The sequence below is a fragment of the Pteropus vampyrus genome, unplaced genomic scaffold, assembly GCF_000151845.1.
Source record: "Pteropus vampyrus isolate Shadow unplaced genomic scaffold, Pvam_2.0 Scaffold6, whole genome shotgun sequence".
NCBI lineage: Eukaryota > Metazoa > Chordata > Mammalia > Chiroptera > Pteropodidae > Pteropus > Pteropus vampyrus.
The window spans coordinates 8,553,345-8,573,809 of NW_011888787.1; the positions used below are offsets into that span (position 1 = coordinate 8,553,345).

Below are 20,465 nucleotides of genomic sequence, written 5' to 3' on the forward strand. Positions count from 1 at the left end.
ATGAATAACAGATAAGGCAGTGAACAATCTGAATTCCGAATCTAGAGCTCTGGGTCACTAGGTATAAAATCTGCCCTGGAGTAGAGGTGGGGGTGAGGGAATAAAAGGAAATGCTGGTAAAGTTACCTTGCGGAAACTTGAGGACTTTCCGACAGGTTAAAACCCACCAACTTTCCTGAACAGCAATGGCAGGGGAGGGCTGAAGCGAATGGACTCGCTCGCACCGCCCACGTCCGGCCCTGGAGTACTCCACACAGCACCTCGCAGAAGACCGCACCAGAACCGGAAGACCGGGGAATCCCGCGAAAGGCACGGCGGCTGGAGAACTTGGAGAAAATGGAGCCAACGTGCTCTGGCGGGGATTACGGGAGCCGGCGAGGGACCTATCAAGTCAGGGCTCAGATCGCCCTTTCTCCACATAAAGTTTCCCAGTTGCCAATCTTGGGCCAGGTTCACACCTTCTCTAAAAGAACTCTCACGGCGTACCTTCAGTTTCCAGTGCCCGTAGCAACCACCTGCGATTGAAAGCGGAAGGACGACTCTTGTTCCGCCCACACTGGACCAACAGAAGTCGGGCGGGGAAGCACTTTGGCCCAATCAACGTGGCTAGAACTACGACCAACCAATAGGAGGCAGGCACAGGAGGGCGGGCTGAAGGGGTCGTGGGCGCACGCGCAGTTGAGAGCTGGAGCTCAGTTCTGCGGCAGTGTGAGTGGATAGAGTGGCGGTACACTCGTGTTGGCTCTCAAAATCCCCGCGTAGCCACTGTCGCCTTTTCCAGCCCTCGCCATGTTCCTCACCCGGTCTGAGTACGACAGGTGTGTGCGGCGGGGGGTGGGAATGGGGTTGGGGTTATGGGTGGGCAGGCAGGCCAAGGGCCCAGTCCCGGCCTGGGTTCTGCCGTGTCATGGGGCTCCCCAGGTACCCGAGTCTGGTCCAGCTTGGGGATCTCTAGCGCTCCGAGCCGCCCAGTGTGATTCCCTAAGCTACACTTGCGCCGATCGGTCTCCCTTGTCCTACCGCTGAGTCACTACTGGGTCCTAACTCGGTGCGGAAGCGAGAAGCTTTGCTTTGTACTTGGGGAAGAAAGTTGAGGGGCCGAGACTCTGACCTTTAACCCGGAGAAGGCCAAGGGTTACCCCCTTTCCGGTTCATCTTTTCGTGCTGCCTGGAAGAGAAAGCACTAGAATGTATTTAATGAGTTTGATAATTTCAGCTCTTCCTTCCTTCTAGGAAAACAATCTCATTTTCCATTTCTTAGTAATGGGAATAGAGCAGCCTTTTCTTTGATTGAGATGTAGTAGGGCATGTAGGATGTATAGTTTCTGCAAAATCGCGAAGACGGTCTCAGCTCTCCCCAGATACAGGGTCTGGAGTCTGATTTTATAGGAGCTGGCATTTAGAGTTGTTCGCAAAAGTTTTCTCTACGTGCTGATTCCACTACACCTACGCTTTTTTGACGTTTTAAAGAGTTTTAAACAAGTTAATTTAAGTGTATGTTAAAGGCCAGATGTTTTCGAAATCAAAGTTGTGAGATTGTTGTATTTACTTTAAAAAAAACCTTTCAGGTCTTGGAAATGTTAAGTAATATTAAATTATACATTTTTATACTGTAGACATTTTTACTTTCAGTTTCCGTTTCAATCAGTTAAGTTTTCACATAGTTATTAATTTTTTTTTTTCTTTTAAGCCAGGAAAGCAGATGTTTTCTTTGTACTAGGTGGCTTGAGAAGCTGATTTCTTGTCAAGCATATTTTGACACTGTCAAAAGTTTTTATCATCTGGAACTACCTCTTTTTTATCCTTTTGCATACATAGAAGATGTATGTGAAGTTTTAAAACTGACATTTTTTCCTACTGTCCTATGAAATAACTGTTACTCAATATTTACCTTCCAGAGCATTGAAGAGAATCATCTTTGAGTGATGATAAACTTTTTAGTTAGGGCGTGTATGATGGAAGTTGTTATCCTTATCAGAAAGCCTTTATTAAGGTTTTGTGGTAATTTACTTAACATCTATCTTTATTGCCACTTTGTGCTGTTCATTTTTGTATCTTCCCAAGAATGCCTAAAATACCACTATTTTTTATTCGAAAACTAGCTAATGTACTTGAATGCTATGTTCAAGGCACTGTTCTAGTTGCTAGTCATACAGCAGTGAACAAAATCAAGATCCTTGCTTTCACGGGAGACTGTCTTTTAAAGAACTATTCACAAAAGTAACTACAGTATGAATCAGAAATGTATTCATGTCAGAGAAATTCAAATCAACAGTATGGCGATTTTCATGAGAGAGATTACATTCAATATTAGGGGATCATGGAAAACTCACGAAGGAGCTGATATTTAAACTGAATCCTGAGAAAGCAAGATTTGAATAAATGTGGATAGTGAGAGTCAACACTTTCGAGACAGAATATAGGATGAACAGAGGGGCAGTGGGAAAGTCCATGTTTCCTAAACAGTGCATGTTTGGGAAATTCTAGTCTGTTTGGCACATATAGTACATGTATGAGAATAGTGGGAGATATGGGAAAAAACAGCATGGTGCTAGATATTGAATGGTTTTTAATGTTAGGTTAAGAAGTTTGGGTCTTACTCTGTAGGTAAATCTGTGCCATTAAGTCGTTTAAAGAAGTTATATGATCATAATTGTGTTTTATAGATATTAATTGACTGGATTAAGGGAAAGAATGAGTAAATACCAGAAGGATATTTCAATGATTAGGTGAAAGGTAACGAGAGCATAGAGAATGGAAGGTAGGGAGTGTCGAGTTACTGTGGAGGAGGAATTGATATGACTTGGCATATGGTTGATATGGGAAAGATAGGAATGAGTCCGAGCATTTTAAATTTTCTAGCTTGGAGAACTGGGAGATTGGAGGTGTTTTAAAATAAAAATGAAGTAGGAATAGCAGGAGATGGAGCTGATTTTGTAAAGATGGCTGAATTTAAAGATATTTCAAACTAGAAAATGTTGAGTGTTCAGTGCTAATGGGATATTCAAGTGGAAATGCTCAGGAGGCATTTAGATTAATAGGGGAAGAGGTCAGACCGGTAATAGAGGTTTGGAAGTCGGAGTTGGTACTTGGCATAAATTAAATAACCCATGGAGACCGTAAAGTTTGAGAAGAGGGTCAAGAATAGAGCCCCATATTATGGAGGATGGAGTAATACCTCACTAGGATGAAGTTCTTGAATTAGGGTAAAAATGCTACATTCACAAAGTACATTACACTTTACAAAGTTTTTTCATACTCCATGCAATTTAGTAGTAGTTGACTTGTGACAGAGGCAGGATAGGGTTTTTTGGTTTTCTGGTTTTCCATTTGAGGGAATTAAAGCTAGTAAGTAGCAGAACTAGAACTTAATCCCAGCTCTTCTGTCCTCAGACTTTTCTCTCAGTGATTTTAAAAATGTGTTCCTTACAATCCTAAACTTTTTAAATGATTTTAGGGATATTAACTCTGGGGTAAAAGGGAGGCTGGGATGGTGAGATTCTCCTGCCTCAGATTTAGCCAGAATAGTTCCCAGAGGCAGTTTAGTGGAATAATTGAAAACTTGGTCACTGTAGTCAGATTGCCTAAATTCTAATTCCAGCTCTGCCTCTTATATGCTGAGTGACTTTGGGCAATTTACTTAACCTTTGTGCCTCAACTTTCTCATCCGTAAAATAGTATCTATGTTAGACTACTACTTCATAGAATTGTTTTGAAGATTAAGTGAGTCAAATCATTTAAAAGTTTATAACAGTGCCAAGCGTATAGTAGATATGTAGTAAATGTCGACTTGTATTATATGTTTTATATTTTGGGGATATATATAAATTTTTTTTTGAAAAAAGTTTTTGATAAAATAAATTTGAAAACTAATTTCTATACTACATCATGTTACATGTTTAAAAATCTCAGACTCTGTAAACCAAGGATCATAACTATTTTCATTCATTTGCTCATATTTTTAAAGTGCCCATGTGTGTTGAAAGGTTTTATAGCTTAGACCATAATTGATGCATCTTCTCCATAGAGATTTCCAGCAAACTGGAGCAAGGAAAGGTGGGGGAGTGTTTTAGAGACAAAAGCAGTCAGTCATGGAATTGGTAGAAATATATATTCAGTGAATGAACTGGGTTAGGTTTTAGGAACCCACAGATCTCAGTCTGTCGTTTATACTAATTCATACAAATAATTAGAGAAATGTACCTGTGACTGACATTTACTAAAAAGTAACATATTAACATCAAATGATCATAATGGGAAGAGGATAAGAATAAATGCCCATTTTCTTGGGAATTGCCTAATAGTTTTGGGGCATGAATTTATCGAAGGAATTCCAGATTGATTCAGGATTAAGGCAGAAAGTCACCTGCTCTCATTTGATCAGTTTGAAGACTCTCTGAGTGAGGTAGAAGTGTTCTGTATATTGAAAAGCTGTTGATGTGCAAGAAAATAACTACAGATTGTTGTGGGCAAAGGAGAATAATGACAACGTGCACATCTTGTAGCCATCTGAGCTAGATGTCAAGAAACCTAGTTTACTGTCTCTGTGTTTATTTTTTCTGACAGTTTTTAACACCATTTTTTTTTTTTTTAATTATAGGGGTGTGAATACTTTTTCTCCTGAAGGAAGATTATTTCAAGTGGAATATGCCATCGAGGCTATCAAGGTACAGTATCAAGTGGCATAATTTTTTAATTTCACGGCAACCTAATGCTTTGCTGGAAGACCATTTAGAGTAAATCTGTTTTAGCTATTCCTTTAGAAAATGTTCTTTATCTCTTTTTAGCCTACCACTATTAACCATTTTAGTAACAATTTCAATCCCATTCCTAAGATCTATTTTAAAACTTTTTGAACATATAACTGTTTCATAATTATGTAAGGAGCTTTTTCTCAGTTGATTTTAGGGACATGTTTGTGTTTATAATCTTGGCTATGAAGAAAGTATGTAGAAGCCCAGAGTTAGCACCTGAGAGATTTTTAACACATCATTTAACTTATCACCTGTATTCTTGTTGGTAAAATTGTAAATTTGTACTAGACACTTTTGGGACTGATAAGAGATGTGCTCTGTAATCTAGTAACAAAATCGAATAGTTCAAACCAGTATTCAAAAATTGGTTAGAAAGTAAGCTAAAGTTAGTTATTATTTAGAATCTATATTTGTTGTTAGGTTATGATAATCTAGATTCCAGGCATCAGTATTTTTAAGGACTCCCTAGTGATTCTACTATCTAGCAAGGGTTGAGAATCACTGATCTAGTCCAGCTCTTCACTCTGTGTTTCAGATAACTCATTCTCTTTGAAAACAGTTCATAATGGTTTAGAAATTTATCCTTGTATTGAATCAGAAGTCTGGCTTCCTGAATTTCCTTCAGTTGGTCCTAGTTTTATCCTTGAACCACACAGGATGTTAAACCTCTTCCATAAGACAGTTTCACATATAATTGAGAAGAGCTACTGTGTTTCTTCCTAAGCTACCTCTTCTAGAAGTGTATTGGTGGAAACGGTTGTATGAGAATCTGGAAAAGGGGAAAAGAGATTCTAGTAGTTGAAGACATACACGCGAAGGTGGAAGCACCGTGACAGATAGTGGGACAGAAAATGATGGGCCAGCTACAAGTGCCTATTTCTTTTTTTGACCATTTTTGCTCTGTGTTGAAACCATACGTTACTATGAAGTACAGGACTATCACAATTCCAAGCTGTGACATTTATTTTGAGCCTCAGCTAAGACAGTAGTTCTGCAAGCCAAGAGCAGTCCTCATTTTGAGGAGTTCTCCTTTTAGGTCCTTACTGCTAGTAATTTCCAGAGTGCTTAATGATAATGAGATGGAATCTGTAGCCGTTGGTTGGGCTGGGATAGCAATAGTGATATGGCCCTTAGTGGAGGCGACTTACCCCTTGTGAAAATTCAGTCTCTTTGGCCTTTAAACAGCCTGATTGTTGCCTTGGCAACTTATGATTAGCCAATGAGAAAGCAGTTTGATAATTGTAAGGATTTAGTAGTATGAAAGGAGCTGGAGAAATGACTAAAAATGGCTGTAGAAATTATCGCGTAGAGGTACTGTAACGGGTGGAGTGGGTAAGATATAGCCAGCAGAGGTGGAAGAAAAAATGCCTTTAGAGTAGGATTCTTGGGGGAAGGAGTGGAAATCTGTGACAATGTCCAAATTACTGTATTACACTGAACATCTGGACGTTGATTACTATGCTAGTGAGTTATATTAAAGAAATACTACAGAGTCAATTCGTATGTTCCCTCTCTTCCTTTCTCCCCCTCCCCAGTCCCCACCAAAGGAAGAGGGCTGGAGTTAAGGCAGAATTGTAATATTGAAATATCTGGGGGTAAATGGAAGTGTACAAAATAAAATTATCTTGATTTTCAGATAGGTTTTATAAAATAGCTTGTCTCATGCAGGCTATTTTGCGTGTCAAGTGTATTATGCATAATGATTCATGGAATTCTTTGGAATCCTTTGCAATAACAGGCTCTAAGAGTCTGATGCTCACACTGGCAGTCATTGCTTTGTAGAACTAACTAAAGATAAGGTAATTTAGAGGAGTGAGCACATACAGTCTTGAAAGGCTTTGTGAATGATGGGTGGATTCAGATAGCAGAGGGAAGCATGTGTTCCAGGGGAGACAGCATGAGCAGAGATGCAAGGGTAGGGGATAATATATAGCTTGAGAAAATGGGTTGGGCTATACATGAGAGATTTTGTTGGAGAATAATCAGTAATAAGTTAGAAGAGAAAAGTACGATTAGGTTTTGAGGGCTCTGGAATCTTATTTAGATTTTATGTTATAGGCAGTATAAGAAGACACTAGTTTTTCCAGAGCTAAGAAGTATGATGAAAATAGAATTTTATTAGATCAGTCAGGCCATAACATGAAAGATACATTGGGTGAAAAATTAAACGTGAGATTTAAGTTAGGAGCCTATTGAAGTAATCCAGGCATACGATAAGAATAACTAACATTGGTCAGTCATTTATTATGTGCTAAACACCATTAAAGCATTTTATTTATTGTATTTATCCTTCTCGATGTAGGTATTATCATCCATATTTTGTAGATAAGGAAACTGAGACATAGAGGTGTAGGTGATGAGGGCGGTGGCATGGAGATGGAGATATGAAATTAAGCTATATTGTGGGCTGCTAGTGACCTCGAAAAATTAAGTTAATATTTTTATGTAGGTGGTGTGTTTGTCCCCCCCTCCCCTGTCCCCCTGCCACCACCTACCCTGGTCCCCACTTTTTTAAAGTAAATTTATTTTCTGGTAGTCATATAGATTGAGGAATATCACCTTTTGGAACAGATCAAGATAGCAGAGGTGAAAAGAAACCAGGTCCAGAAAAAAAGAGTTTTATTACTTCCTTACCCACTATGTTTTAGAACTTTAGAATCTGCCTTTCTCTAAAATATTGGCATTAGAGATGATCATTTTCCAGATATTTTCAAGACCTTATTGAACTTCCCTTTCAGAAGCCCAAAATTCTGTAAATCAGTGCCCTTTCCATTGAAAGGAACAGTACCTTACTTATTAGAGTGCTCCTTATTCTTTCTCTGGGTACTAGCGATGGCCGAATGAGGTGTTAGTCTTGTGAAGATCTACAGAGAGAGTTCTGGTGAGTATTGTGATTGTTCTTTGACCTGTACATGATAACCACAACATGTTTCTCTTTAGCTTGGTTCTACAGCTATTGGAATCCAGACATCAGAGGGTGTGTGCCTAGCTGTGGAGAAGAGAATTACCTCCCCACTCATGGAGCCAAGCAGCATTGAGAAAATTGTAGAGATTGATGCTCACATAGGTAAGGAGTGGGGAAAAGCTGCTCTGTAGAGTTTGGTCTTTGATGTTCCAGAGGAGCTTCATTATATGAATTTCTTATCCCCTCAATTTCCTGGCAGTAGGCCAATGAGCATAATATAGGAGTAGGAAGCAGTTGTAGGACTTACTCAAACCCAGAAGGTCCTTTCTCCCTCAAATTTAGACATGGCAAATGTGATGGTTGTTGAAATAAGTTAAGGTTGACTCGTTGGCCAGTTCCCTATGATGTCTGGGTCTTCACGGATGCATAACATTAGCCCTGGTAGGAGGCCAGGAGCAGAGGATTCTGACAGTGCAGAAAATTGAAGACCTTCAGAGTGACCAGCTTCAGAGAGTAGAAGAATGATAGACTTTGACCAGATCAGTTCTCTGCCTCTGTTTTCAGATACATCTTTTTACTCCCTGTCTCCCCCTATTTCTCTTTTTTTCAGCTCTGTTATAATTCCCTGCCTTAGCTTCTAGTACCATTTAGTAAGTAGTTCTACTTATTTATAGCATGGCATTTTAGTTGGCCGTCTAAATTTTTTTAACCTATCTAGTCATCTAATTAATGAAACATTGGTAAAATAATTAATTGCTTGAAGGCATCAGAACTGAGTTCTGTGGTAACTGGGAGCTTGACATTTTCTCTTTCATAGGTATAGAAATTGAGATTTAAGATTAGAACATTGTATCTGCTTTATCTCAAATTAGCTGTCTTTTAGAGGTAGGTCAGTGTCACTTCATTCAAGAAATTGAGAGCCTACTATGTGCTAGACATGATGCTAGTCACCAGTGATACAAGGAGGAATGAGACATAGCCCTTGTCTTCTAGGAGCATACAGTCTAATTATGCAGGTGGATGTGTAAATAAGTAAATGCAACTAAGTGATGTAGGTATTAAAAAAGGCTGGAGTATGTGCTCAGTAGGTGTACTAAGGAGGAAATAATTAACTTTATCAGGGGCCAGTGATGGTAGGGCTTTCAGAAATGGATTCCATAAAAGTGATGCCAGAGCCAAGTTGAATTCTAAAAGAAAAGGAAATGTTTACCAAAGAGCAAGTGTCTGGGGGTAGCAGGGGAGAGCATTCTAATCAGAAGGAATAGAAATGAGCAAAGCCTTGGGGGTGTGAAATATGAAATACTGGCACAAGGATCTTGGTATGAGCAGGAGATGGACTGTGGCAAGAAATGAGTCTGGAATCAGATAGTCCTTTTTACCACACTGAAGAGCATAAACTTGATCTTGAATTCATGGAAAGGGTTTTAAACATTAAGGTAATATGATCAGGTTATGATTTTAGAAAGACCATTCGGGTAACAGTGTTGAAGGTAGAGTGAAGGGGCCTGAGACTGGAGGCAGCGAGGCCAGGTAAGAAATTTTTAAAAGTCCAAACAAAGAGTTAATGAGGGCTTTAACCAAGGCCAGGGCTAGAGAACGGAGAGATAAGGACTAATGCCAGACAGGTTAATCAGATAGAGATTGATAGAATTTAGGATTTGATTGCTTGTGGAGACCAAAGAATATGGAGTCTAGAAGGAGAATAACTTGATTTGAGTCTGTGGTATACCCAAGTAGATACATTAAGTGAATCTGGGACTTTATAGGTCTGAAACATGGGAACATGACCCAGGCTGGAGATTTAGATTTGAGTCATGGCATATAAAGTAACAGCCATAACCCTAGCAACTTGGACCATCAGGCAAATTTTCCTTTTAATTTAATTAGTTGGTTTCTATTTGGTCAGGGAGGTAAAAAGTGTTTTGATTTTATTCTAGGTTCTTCCATCATAGCTGTTAGTGACATAGTTAATTTTTCCTTATTTCTCTTGTTGGGATGTTGGTGTTTGCTTAGTTTGAAGGTGTATCATGAACTACAGAGTGCTGAAGGGATGCTTAAGAATGTAATATGCGGAAATTCATGTTTGATGAGCTGTTCTTGTCTGCCTTCTATCTTACTAGCTGGACTTCTGTGTCATTGCAGATGGTTTTTTATTTGTTTATGATATAATCATACTTTGTGTTCAGTGCAGAAGATTTCCCGTCTAATCTCTTGGTTATATTGCTATGGGATTCCTGAATGGCTGCCATTATTCCACTCCAGAATTTCTGTATCTCCTGAGTGGATGAAAGAGTTTTACAAGGATTTGGCCACTGGGTCACTGTTGCTTTTACATTGCAGGTTGTGCCATGAGTGGGCTAATTGCTGACGCTAAGACTTTAATTGATAAAGCCAGAGTGGAGACACAGGTAAAATTAGCATCACCTCTCATTTTTACCATGATGCTTGAGTTGCTAGTGATACAATAGCTGCCTGGGCTGCATTGTAGGACTCTGTGTTAATATCAGATGTAGCTCTTTGGAGTGATTTGGGTAGAATTCCTAGTTATAACTTTATGAGGCTTGAGGTCTAGCCATCCACCCATTGCAGCTTTAAGGAAGCCCTGGTAAATAGTGCTCACAGTCTCTTGCTTCTTTTTGATTTGCGTTATGTAAAGCAAGCGGTGTACTGCACTCTGTTCCCTAATTGACTTTCTGTAGAAGCACCATAGCAGGAGGTAAACACAGCTAAAGGACATTCTCCCCCAGCTGCCTTTGCTGCTGGGCTTTCAAATGACAGCTCTCCCGTGGTAATGATATGTACCAGGTGACAAATACTGGCCAGGAATAGTGATTTTTTTTTAACTGAGCACCTGCTGCCTGGAGAGTAGACGAGTAAGAAAAAAATAACTGATGGTAAAAAAATTTGTACTTATTTGCAAGTTTGCTGTCAGTACTTATGTAAGAATGTCATTTAATTTAAACACGAACAGAATGATAAGGTCTTTGAGGGAAAGTAGCACCCAGCTATTAGCAGTCTCTTCTTGAAAAGACCAGCCTTGGTGCTGTGAGGGGTTCACTGTTTTTCGAGGAAGTAATCTGCTAGTCTGTCATTGCTGAGTCCTTTCAATATAAGAGCTATTTCTCTTCCTCTCACATAGTCCCAGGCGTTCGAGTTTAGTGTTAAGGGAAACTCACTGGAACTTGAGCCTTCGGTTTCCAAGCACCGTTCGAAGCGGGCCGTGTGTGGTGGGATGGCGGGCTGCTTTCACGCCCTTCCTATTTGAAAGGCAGACCATGCTTTGCTCTTTTTCTAGAACCACTGGTTCACATACAATGAGACAATGACAGTGGAGAGTGTGACCCAGGCTGTGTCCAATCTTGCTCTGCAGTTTGGAGAAGAAGATGCAGACCCGGGTGCCATGGTGGGTGTGATGCTTGCGTCACATTTTCTTGCGGTTCTATGGGACATGGGAATCTGTCCTCTGAACATATCTTTCCCAGCCCCTCTCGTCCCTCTGCTTCATAGCCATTTATCTTAATACCTCTTGTTTTTTGGTCCTAGTCTCGTCCGTTTGGAGTAGCACTGTTATTTGGAGGAGTTGATGAGAAAGGACCCCAGCTGTAAGAACCATTTTGCCTTTTTTTCCTGCCTCCTTTTGGGGAGAATTATTGTAAATTGGGATGGGGACTGGTAGTTTAAATCAACTGGGAAGATTACTGTAGAGCTGTGAAAAGCAAAGGGCTTCTAACTCTAAAGTTAAGTGATTCTGTGCTCTTTATACAAAGACAGATTTGGGGATTCTCTGAAGAACTCCCCTATTGGAATCAGTCCTAGTTCTGGAAAGGATTAGAAGTAACTTTGTTACTGTAGCCAGGATGTGTTTTAGAGCTTTGCTTTGGAATGTTGATTTGACCTCTATTCTCAAATATTGTTTAGATAGTCATACACAAGTGCCATATGCGGATATAATAAACTACACTTCTCTTCTAAATCTCTGAGAAAGCTATTAGTTTTCTTAAACACTTTTTAAAAGATCTCATTTCTCCAGGCATAGAACATCTTTGCAATCTGTGCCTCAGTATTTTGGTGGTTTCCTGGCTGCAGGCCAAGAATTTATATTTTTTAGTGAGACATTTTGTTACATAAAAAAATGCCACCACTCTTAAGTATTTTAATCCTCTTTTGGGGGTTTTTGCAGGTTTCATATGGACCCGTCTGGGACCTTTGTACAGTGTGATGCTCGAGCAATTGGCTCTGCTTCAGAGGGTGCCCAGAGCTCTTTGCAAGAAGTTTACCACAAGGTAATTAAGCATTCTTACAAGTTTCGTTTTGTTATTATTTTAAATAAAGATGTAACTCACCTACAATAAAATGTACACATCTTAAGAATTTGGTTCTATGAGTTTTAACGATTGTATAACAGCCTTGTAACCACTACCTAAAACAAGATATAGAACACTTCTGTCACCCCAAAATGCTCCAGTCCATCTGTCATCTTTCCTTACAACCAGGGTTACCATGATAGATTAGTTTTGTCTGTCCTTGTACCTTTTATAAATGAAATCATACAGTTTGTATTTTCGTCTGCCTTTTTTCATTCAACATACTGTTTTTGAGATCCATCCACGTGTTTGCACGTATCAGTAGTTTATTGCTGAGTGGTATGCCGTGGTATAGATGTGCCACAATTTATTTATCCTTCATTGTCACAGCTCTACTTAACAGTAAGGATTTATACTTATCGTCTGGCTCTTGAAGCAAGTAGGCGTTTGGGAATTTTTATCTTTGTGGGATGGGAAGACTTGGTTTTGGATAACTTCTTATGGTCAGAGGCTGCCGTATTCACCATTCAGGTGGTTCATCAACCCCTAAAGTACTGATTTTACGTGTGGAAGAAATGAGGAACACAATAGGGTGAAAAAGATTTTCTAAGCCATTGGGCCACCTTCGTAGATCATTTGGTAATGATTATTCATTGATATCACCAATATTGTCTTGCTTCTTTTAACTTAAAAAGAATATAACTAGAGAATATAGCCCTTTCCCCTTCTTCAGAGATCACTTACCCTGTGAAAGTTACTTGAATTCTGGAGATACTTGTAATGCACTATACTTATTAAGATATTTGGTTTAATAATATTTGCTGAATCATTTCTGCAGGGATATATATAGGGGAAATCTTTGAAGGAAAGAGGGATTATGTATAATTAATAGCTATTTTTCCCCTCTTTGTTTCAAGTCTATGACACTGAAAGAAGCCATCAAATCTTCACTCATCATCCTCAAACAAGTAATGGAGGAGAAGCTGAATGCAACTAACATAGAGGTATATTTGTTTTATTGTTTTTTTATTCAGATATCATAGTTCCCATTGCGAAAGATTGAATAGATCAAGGTAATCACATTTTTATATGCCTAGTTCTTAAGAAGTTACTGATATCCTTTGAATAGCAACTTAGTTAAGTGGTAATGGTAGAAGCCAGACTTCCATGAGTTAGAGTGAAAGGAAGGTCAAGTGGACAAAACGAGTTCGCTGCTTTCTCAAGACGTTACTAGTGACGGCAGAAGGCAGCTTTAAAGAAAAGGATTTTTGCTTTTCTAAGGATTAGGAAAGACTTGAAAATACTTCTATAGACTGAGAAGAAACTAGAAGGGTAGAAAGAATGTTAAAAGAAATAGAAGCAGAAGTTAGATAGTGATGGAGGATAGATACTCAAGAGCGGGCAAGGCGTGGTACAAATGGAAGTTGCTTTCGAAAAGAGAATTCATTTAGCATTATGTTAAATACCCATTGTATGCCAGGTACTATGCTAGGTACCAGGGATACAGACACAGAAAATCCAGTTCCCATTGAAGTTGTATACTTTGTAGTGTAAAGGACATACAGATAATAACAGCTTGGGGTGAGAACTTCCATAACAGCAATAAGAATGAATTGTCACAAGAACACGTAACTTATACTGGGGCATTAGGAAAGCTTACTGGAAGAGGGTGATGTCTGCAGAAAGGAAGAGAATGGTACTCCAGGAAGAGGGAGCAGCCATGTGCAGAGGCTCAAAGATGTAAAATGACATTGTGCATTAAAGGGAGCTTTAAGGGTTTTGTCTGAATGCCGGGGTGTGAGATCTATGTAAGATAGGGAGATAGCAAGAGATGACACTAGACAGGCATGGACCAGATTCTAAATGCCTTTGTGTAGGATGCTAAGAGGTTATAGGAGAAAAGGAGGTAATGACAAGTAAAGGTTAGGCCGATTTGGAGGTGAATTGGGAGAGAGGTCCTGTATTTCTCTGGTGCTTGTTAGATCACCTGCTGAGGGCGGGTGAACGCAACAGTGAAATTAAGAGAATGGGAAATAATTGGAAAAGTCAGTTGGGTAGTAAAAAGGGAAAACAGATGAGTAATAGGATTGCTGGGCCACATTAAAATGCTAGCTGAGGCTGGAATCGCAAAACAAATTGTAGAAAGTCAGGATAGTGGTTACCCTTGGAGGCATAGTATGCATGTATGTATGTATATGTGTATATTATATTTCAATTTTTTTAAGGCAACTGAGGCTTGTAATCACAAATCAGCAATTAAACCAATCATCACTTACCAGGATATTTGTCAGCTGTATTCAGCATAGACAGAAAACGTATGTTTGGGTTGGTCCCTGGTGGAGGACTGACTGCTTGGTTACGGGCAGAAGAGTGGAGAGTACGGGAGGATGGTGTTGGCGAGTGTCTCACCAGCAGATCCAGGTTCCATGGGCTGCAGAGACAGGGGCAAAATTGGATTCTGAAACAACGGGCTGGCCAGAAGAGGATCTGAGAGGAGTTGAAGAGAGGATTGGGGGTGGGGTGGGAGTGGTCGTTTGGTTTGCTCCTTGAGCAGTAATGGGGAGAAGGGAGCTTGGAATGAAAATGGAAAAACTTACTTTATAGATATGTTGTTTTTTCCCCGCTTCTTAGTAAAGATTTGAAGATACTTCCCTTTCTTGCCAATCTCTGAGACAACGAGGTGCAACATATGCAGTGATACCCCCTCTGACTTTTAGGAGGGATTTTGTCATTTCCTTCGGTGCTGAATGAAATAGGGTCTTGGCATTTCTGCTGAGACTAGGCCTTGCCACCTCAGATGTAGCTCTGTTGATTCCACAGTGCGGGTTCTGAGCCTGCCTGGCTCATCTGCAACTGCAAATATATATGCTCTTCCAATTTCGCTGCAACTGCAGTGCTGCTTTGAAGAGAGGTGTGTGTCATCTGTGCTCCACCATCAGCTGCTGTAGTCCCTGACTCTAGTTTTTCTTCACATTAAAAAAGAACACTTCACTTGTCCAAGACTATTTAGTCCACCAGTGCTCCAACTCACGGTGTCCAAACCTGACTATCCATCCGTCAGTCTTTGGATATGAGGCCCAGGCGTCTGGATTTTTGAAATCTCATTGGATGATTCCGATGGTCATTCTCAGAAGGTCAGGCATTAGGGAGCCACTGCTCTGAAGCCCGTCCTCCTCCATCTCTCTTTAGGCCCCTGCGCCATCAGTTGTCCCTTGGATCACTGGCCTCTCCTTGGTAACTGCTTTCCCCTCAAAAATGGGAAATTTCCAAGTTGCATCATTCTTTGGAAAAACAAAAACAAAACTCATCATTAGTCCTTTCCTCTATCTAGTATCACCTTTTTTTTAAAAGATCAACTTTGTCGGGGTATAATGTACATCCTGTAAAAGGTACCCATTTTAATTATATAGGTCAGTGGATTTTGACAATGTGTAATTAATTCATTGTCTGCTACCACAGTCAGGATAGGAAATGTCTCCATCATCCCCAAAAGTTTCCTCATGTCCCTTTTCAGTCACTTCCTTTGTGCTGCTCTGCTTTTTGTTACTATAGATTTGTTTTGCGTGTTCTAGAATCTCATATAAAGGGATCATACAGTGCGTACTCTTTTGCGTCGACTCCTTTCACTCAGCATAATGATTCTGAGATTCATCCATGTTGCATGTATCAGTAATCAGTTACGTTTTATGTTGAGTGCTCTCCATTCATCCTGTTTTTTAACCTTTATCGTTAGGTTTCTTCCAAACAGAATCTACGTTCATTATCTTCACTGCTTCATCTCATTTATTCCTTAATCACTAATGTTTGTTTCTGTTCTTATTATTCCCTTGAGACTGCTTCTTACTAAGAAAGCTCCTGTTTGTCAGTTTTCATGGGCACTTTTTAGACCTGTTATTTGACCTTTCTGAAGCAGACACCTCAAATTTTTGACAGTCGTAAAACTAAACTTGTTATCTTTCCTGAAAGCCATTTTCTTTTCTCGTATTTCTAATCCTTATTGATAACACAAACATTATCCCTTCATTCCCAGCAGAAACCTGGAAGGCATCCTTTTCCCTTCACGAAATTGTGTCTTTGCCTCATAAATCCATCAGTGCCCCTTCTTCCCTCCTACCTTCAGTGCCTTCTTTTGTTCAGGTCCTGATTTTCCTCCTGCCTCTAATCTTGTTTTCCTCCATTTCATTCCATTTTCCCCCATCGTGCTACTGAAGTTGTTTTTCTGAATTGCATATCTAATCTTGATTGTGGTTAAAAAAATTTTTTTCTGGCTCCTGTCGTAAGATAAATTCTAAACTTCTTTTCATGGCAAGACAACTACTTAAGTTGTCTTAAATCTGTTAGGCACCTTGGTAATAAGCATTTTACATGCCATTATTTCTTTTAATCCTCACAACAGCTCTATAGATACGTATTTCTATTTCCATTTTACAGAAGAGGAAACAGGCTTTGAGAGGGTAGGATGCTGCCCAAAATGACAGAATTGGTAAATGGCGGAGTCAAGATTTGAACCCAGGTCTGATTTTGGGTCCTGTCTCTCTGGGCTCTGACCTCCTACTCGCTCCTCATTTCATCTCATCCCATATACAACCTTTCCTCTAGCCACTCAAAATTACTTTTAGTTTTGCAAATACATCATCTTGTTTTATGCTTTTATGCAATTGCACAGTCTGCCCTTCTGCTCCTCGCTTGTCTGGCCCATTGTTACCACCCATCAAGACGTAACTCTCAAGATTGCTTCTCCTTGAAGTCTTCCTTGACTCCTAGATCCCTTCTTGTGCCTCCACTATACATGCCCTCGGCTCTGTTATAACACTTACCCAACACTGAGTGCTCTTGTCGAGCACCTTAGCTAGAGACTTCCCTCACCTTTGGATCCCTGTGCCTTGTACGACTAGTACACAGGTGCTTAGTCATTAATTATTGATCGAATCATGAAAGAAAATACCTTTTACCTACCTCACAGGTTTTTCGAAAGTGAGATAAACAGAAAAGTGTCTTTCATATGCTTTTGTAAATAAATTTATCATTATGCAAATGCAAGCGGTTGTTTTTACTTGTCTAATGATGAGCACCTTCCTGAAGGCAGTACTTTTCAAGTCTCGTTAGTGTTGTTTTGCAGCCTGGTTCTATGGGACTGTTCTAGTAAGAGTTTGCCCAGTTTCTGTTTCATAGCTCCTGTGATGATTTAAGAGGACTAGTCTGTGAGCGGTCATTGATTTGACAAAAAAATTCTGTAGGCCCTCACTCTTCTCTGGTTCATTGACCTTATATGTCTATCCTCATGTCCTCTAGAGAAGCAGTAATAACATATATTTTAATTTCCTTGGACTAGAACTCAAGGTTTCTGTGGACATGAATGGATTATATAACATATATTTTGCAAATATATTTGGGACTCTTATGATATTTCATGTAATTGGGTAGATCGCTTGAGAGATTTGAGTGAAGACTGCAGGCTTTGAGAACATTTTTTTAGGCTGTTTCCAGCCCAGATCTTCAGGTGTTTTAAGATGTAGTCTTTTTCTAAATTTTACCTGTAGATAAGGCAAATAATAATAAATACCGTGTGACTGGACTATGCCAATTATGGAAGTTTTCAAATTATATTAAACATCAGTAATGAATATTACTTACAAGGCCCTAGTATGTTTAATTTTAAAGTTAAAGACAATATGAGGAAATGACATTTAAAACAAATAAAACACCTAAGCTTTTTAGGTACATGTGAAGTGACACCTATTCCTTAGCAGTACCCCAAAATGTGGGACTATGTTGTCAGCAGAGATGATAGAAAACTTGATAGTTTTAAATTTAAAATTAACCATCTTTTGACCTTAGCTTTTTATTATTTAAAAAGATAATAATCTGGACTGCTGATTATTACTAATAACTTCAGTCACAACTGATTTCTTGTCGTTGTTAATGGAACCTTTTTATGGCCAGTCTTTTTAAGAAACGAAGCAAAACAGAACAACTTTTTGTTGTTAGGTCGCCATGTGACCAAATTCAGAGAAAATAATATCAAACAAAAATTGTTAACAATTATTTCGTGCTTATTATAATGTTCTAGGTACCTAGATTTAATCGTCAGAACTGCTCTGAGTTGGGCGCTATCATTGTCCCCATTTTACTGTTGGAAATTGAGGCACAGAGTGGCCAAGTAACCTGAGGTCACACACACAAGCTTGACTTGCTAAGTGTGTAAATATGCTTTTGATATATTTCTAAAGGAATCTTTAACAGAAAAAAATACTGACCCCATGTAATTTGCTGTTGCTTTTGTGATCCTTGTTGAAGTAACTTCAAGAAGTGACAGTGACGCCGACACGAGGCATTTGGTTAACTATGATGTTGTGGGTTAACCTCAAAATAGAAAATTTGGTCAATAAGAATTTTTATTTTGGAGTCGGAGAGCTATTTTCGGACGCTGCTGCCGGAAAGGCTATCCCTGGACCAGCAGAGCCCTTCGTTCCTAAGGAACAGCTGCGTCACCGGCACAGCTTCTCCGGCCTGTGCTAGGGAAGCAGCAGGCTAATCGAGCCCAGCGTATTAACCCTTCTGTTTTCCTGTTTTCTTTCCAGCTAGCCACTGTGCAGCCCGGCCAGAACTTCCACATGTTCACAAAGGAGGAGCTCGAAGAGGTGATCAAGGACATTTAAAGAAGCGTGATCCTCAGAGCTTCTCTGGGACAGTTTCAGTTCTCCTAATTGCCCTTAACTTTTATTTCCAGCTCATATTCCTTGGAAAATCTCCAGTATATGTGCATTTTTTTATGATGTCTGTACATAAAGGCAGTTCTGAAATAAAGAAACATTTAAAGTATTTGTTAATAGACTATTCTAATGCAGTCTTTTATTCAAACTGCTTATGTTAGGGAGCAAAAAAGATAGTGGTATTCATATCCCTGCCCTCTCAGAGTATCTATTCTGAAATAATTTTAGTGGCTTGCTGCCACAGAATCAACTATATCATGAGTTCCTGAGTGTTGGCAATGAACTCAAACTAATCCAGCTCCTCCCAGTGGTTTAAGATGTTAATACCATTGTAAAGCCACTTCAATCCTATAGTTAATCTTGAGTAAACAGGTATTTTTGCTGCTTTTCTTATATGAAGGAGATGCTACTAATTGACCATCAAAAGAACATGTTTTGAGGTCCTCCCCAAACCCTGATGAACAGTTAGAATACACCAGCTATGATGTTGTACCAGTTCTAGTGTCTTAACAGACAATTTGAAAAGAGATTTAAAAAAAAAATTTAGTTAAGGACAATAAAAATTGAATTCAATTACAAAACGAGTATGAGAGAATGGTATAATTCTTCAGTAGTTTATATTAAACACTTTGGAATGTACTATGAACTTCCTCCATTAGAGCTGCCATCATATAACTGGTTGAGATTAAAGAATCAGTTTATTTGAGCCTCAAAAATGGCCATATAAAGTAGATCTCATTATTGTATTTAACATGAAGAATCTAAGGCTGTGTGACTGGACAGAAAATTAAGTTGTTAGGAACCAAACTCAGATTTTCTGGTTTCAAATCATTAACTCTTTGTTTTACAACGCCAGGTCCTTTGAAGCCTAGACACCTACTGAGTAATGGGGAAATCTCATCGAGATTTGAAATGTATTTGCAACATCCACAATATGGCTAATCAACATGTGGATAATGCAGAATTGATTGTGTATTGTCTTCATTAACATTTGTAGGAAGTTGTACTCTGATGTCAAAATAAATGCAGATGATTTAAGTAGGCTGAATTTATATTAAACTCACCATATTTCCAGCATAAAACAGCTTGTGCTTATTATATACATTTGGAAACTCCTATGACGGAAAATATTTAGAAGAAAAGAATTTTGCCCTAGACATACACATAAGGAAAGTATGAGAACTATATTGTCACTTATGTTCTGGAGACTGACTTCTACTGATTCTAGCCCTGTTATTAAATAAAAGATCATGATCATGAGATTAGTTTCTCTTATGTTCACCTATTATCAAATTTTAATAGAAGATGCCATTGAAAAATCCTGTCTCATCTTCCACTTATTCCAATTTAACAAATCTGTTGAGTATCTACTTACTATATGCCAAGTAATGCATTAAGCCTTGGAGAAATAGTAGATATGGTCTGTGCTCCCATAAAGCTTCCAGGGGGAGAATTAGACAATAACCAATATGCCCTTTAACTTAGTGTATGTTAATGTGGGAATGGACAAAACATGCTGCTTTAGGGAGAGGTGAGAGTTGTGTCTCTGAATCGCCTGTATTACGCAGGGGAAAAAAACCCAAGTAGTAAGGAATAGCTCTCAGCGTATGTCTCAGCTTCAGCTTGCACCGTTTTCCCTCCCATGGCCTACGCAGTGTATCCGTACCCTAGACAACTGCTAACAGTAAATGTCATACCCTCTATAATTCTAATTTTAGAATTTGTGAAAAGATAGAATTATAGCATTCTCGAGAGATAACTTTAGTTTTCTGTAGAATTTAAAAACTAC

At 39.2% G+C, this 20,465-nt stretch overlaps 1 protein-coding gene across 1 annotated transcript; it reads left to right on the forward strand.

Moving 5' to 3' along the window:
- The first annotated feature begins 658 nt into the window (after positions 1-658).
- On the forward strand, positions 659-18,793 carry PSMA5 (proteasome subunit alpha 5). The gene is made up of 9 exons (XM_011367843.2): positions 659-818; positions 4,601-4,667; positions 7,695-7,821; positions 10,000-10,067; positions 10,955-11,062; positions 11,203-11,261; positions 11,840-11,942; positions 12,881-12,967; positions 18,545-18,793. The coding sequence occupies exons 1-9, from the start codon at positions 790-792 to the stop codon at positions 18,620-18,622; spliced, it is 726 nt and encodes a 241-aa protein (XP_011366145.1). The 5' UTR covers positions 659-789; the 3' UTR covers positions 18,623-18,793.
- Positions 18,794-20,465: the final 1,672 nt, after the last annotated feature.

What these genes read in the sequence shown, in the direction of transcription:
- PSMA5 (XM_011367843.2), top strand. Translation starts at nt 790, where the DNA reads ATGTTCCTCACCCGGTCTGAGTACGACAG. An exon ending in AGAGATTGATGCTCACATAG is followed by an intron (nt 7,822 to 9,999) that starts GTAAGGAGTGGG and finishes TTTACATTGCAG; the next exon opens with GTTGTGCCATGAGTGGGCTA. An exon ending in TGCAAGAAGTTTACCACAAG is followed by an intron (nt 11,943 to 12,880) that starts GTAATTAAGCAT and finishes CTTTGTTTCAAG; the next exon opens with TCTATGACACTGAAAGAAGC.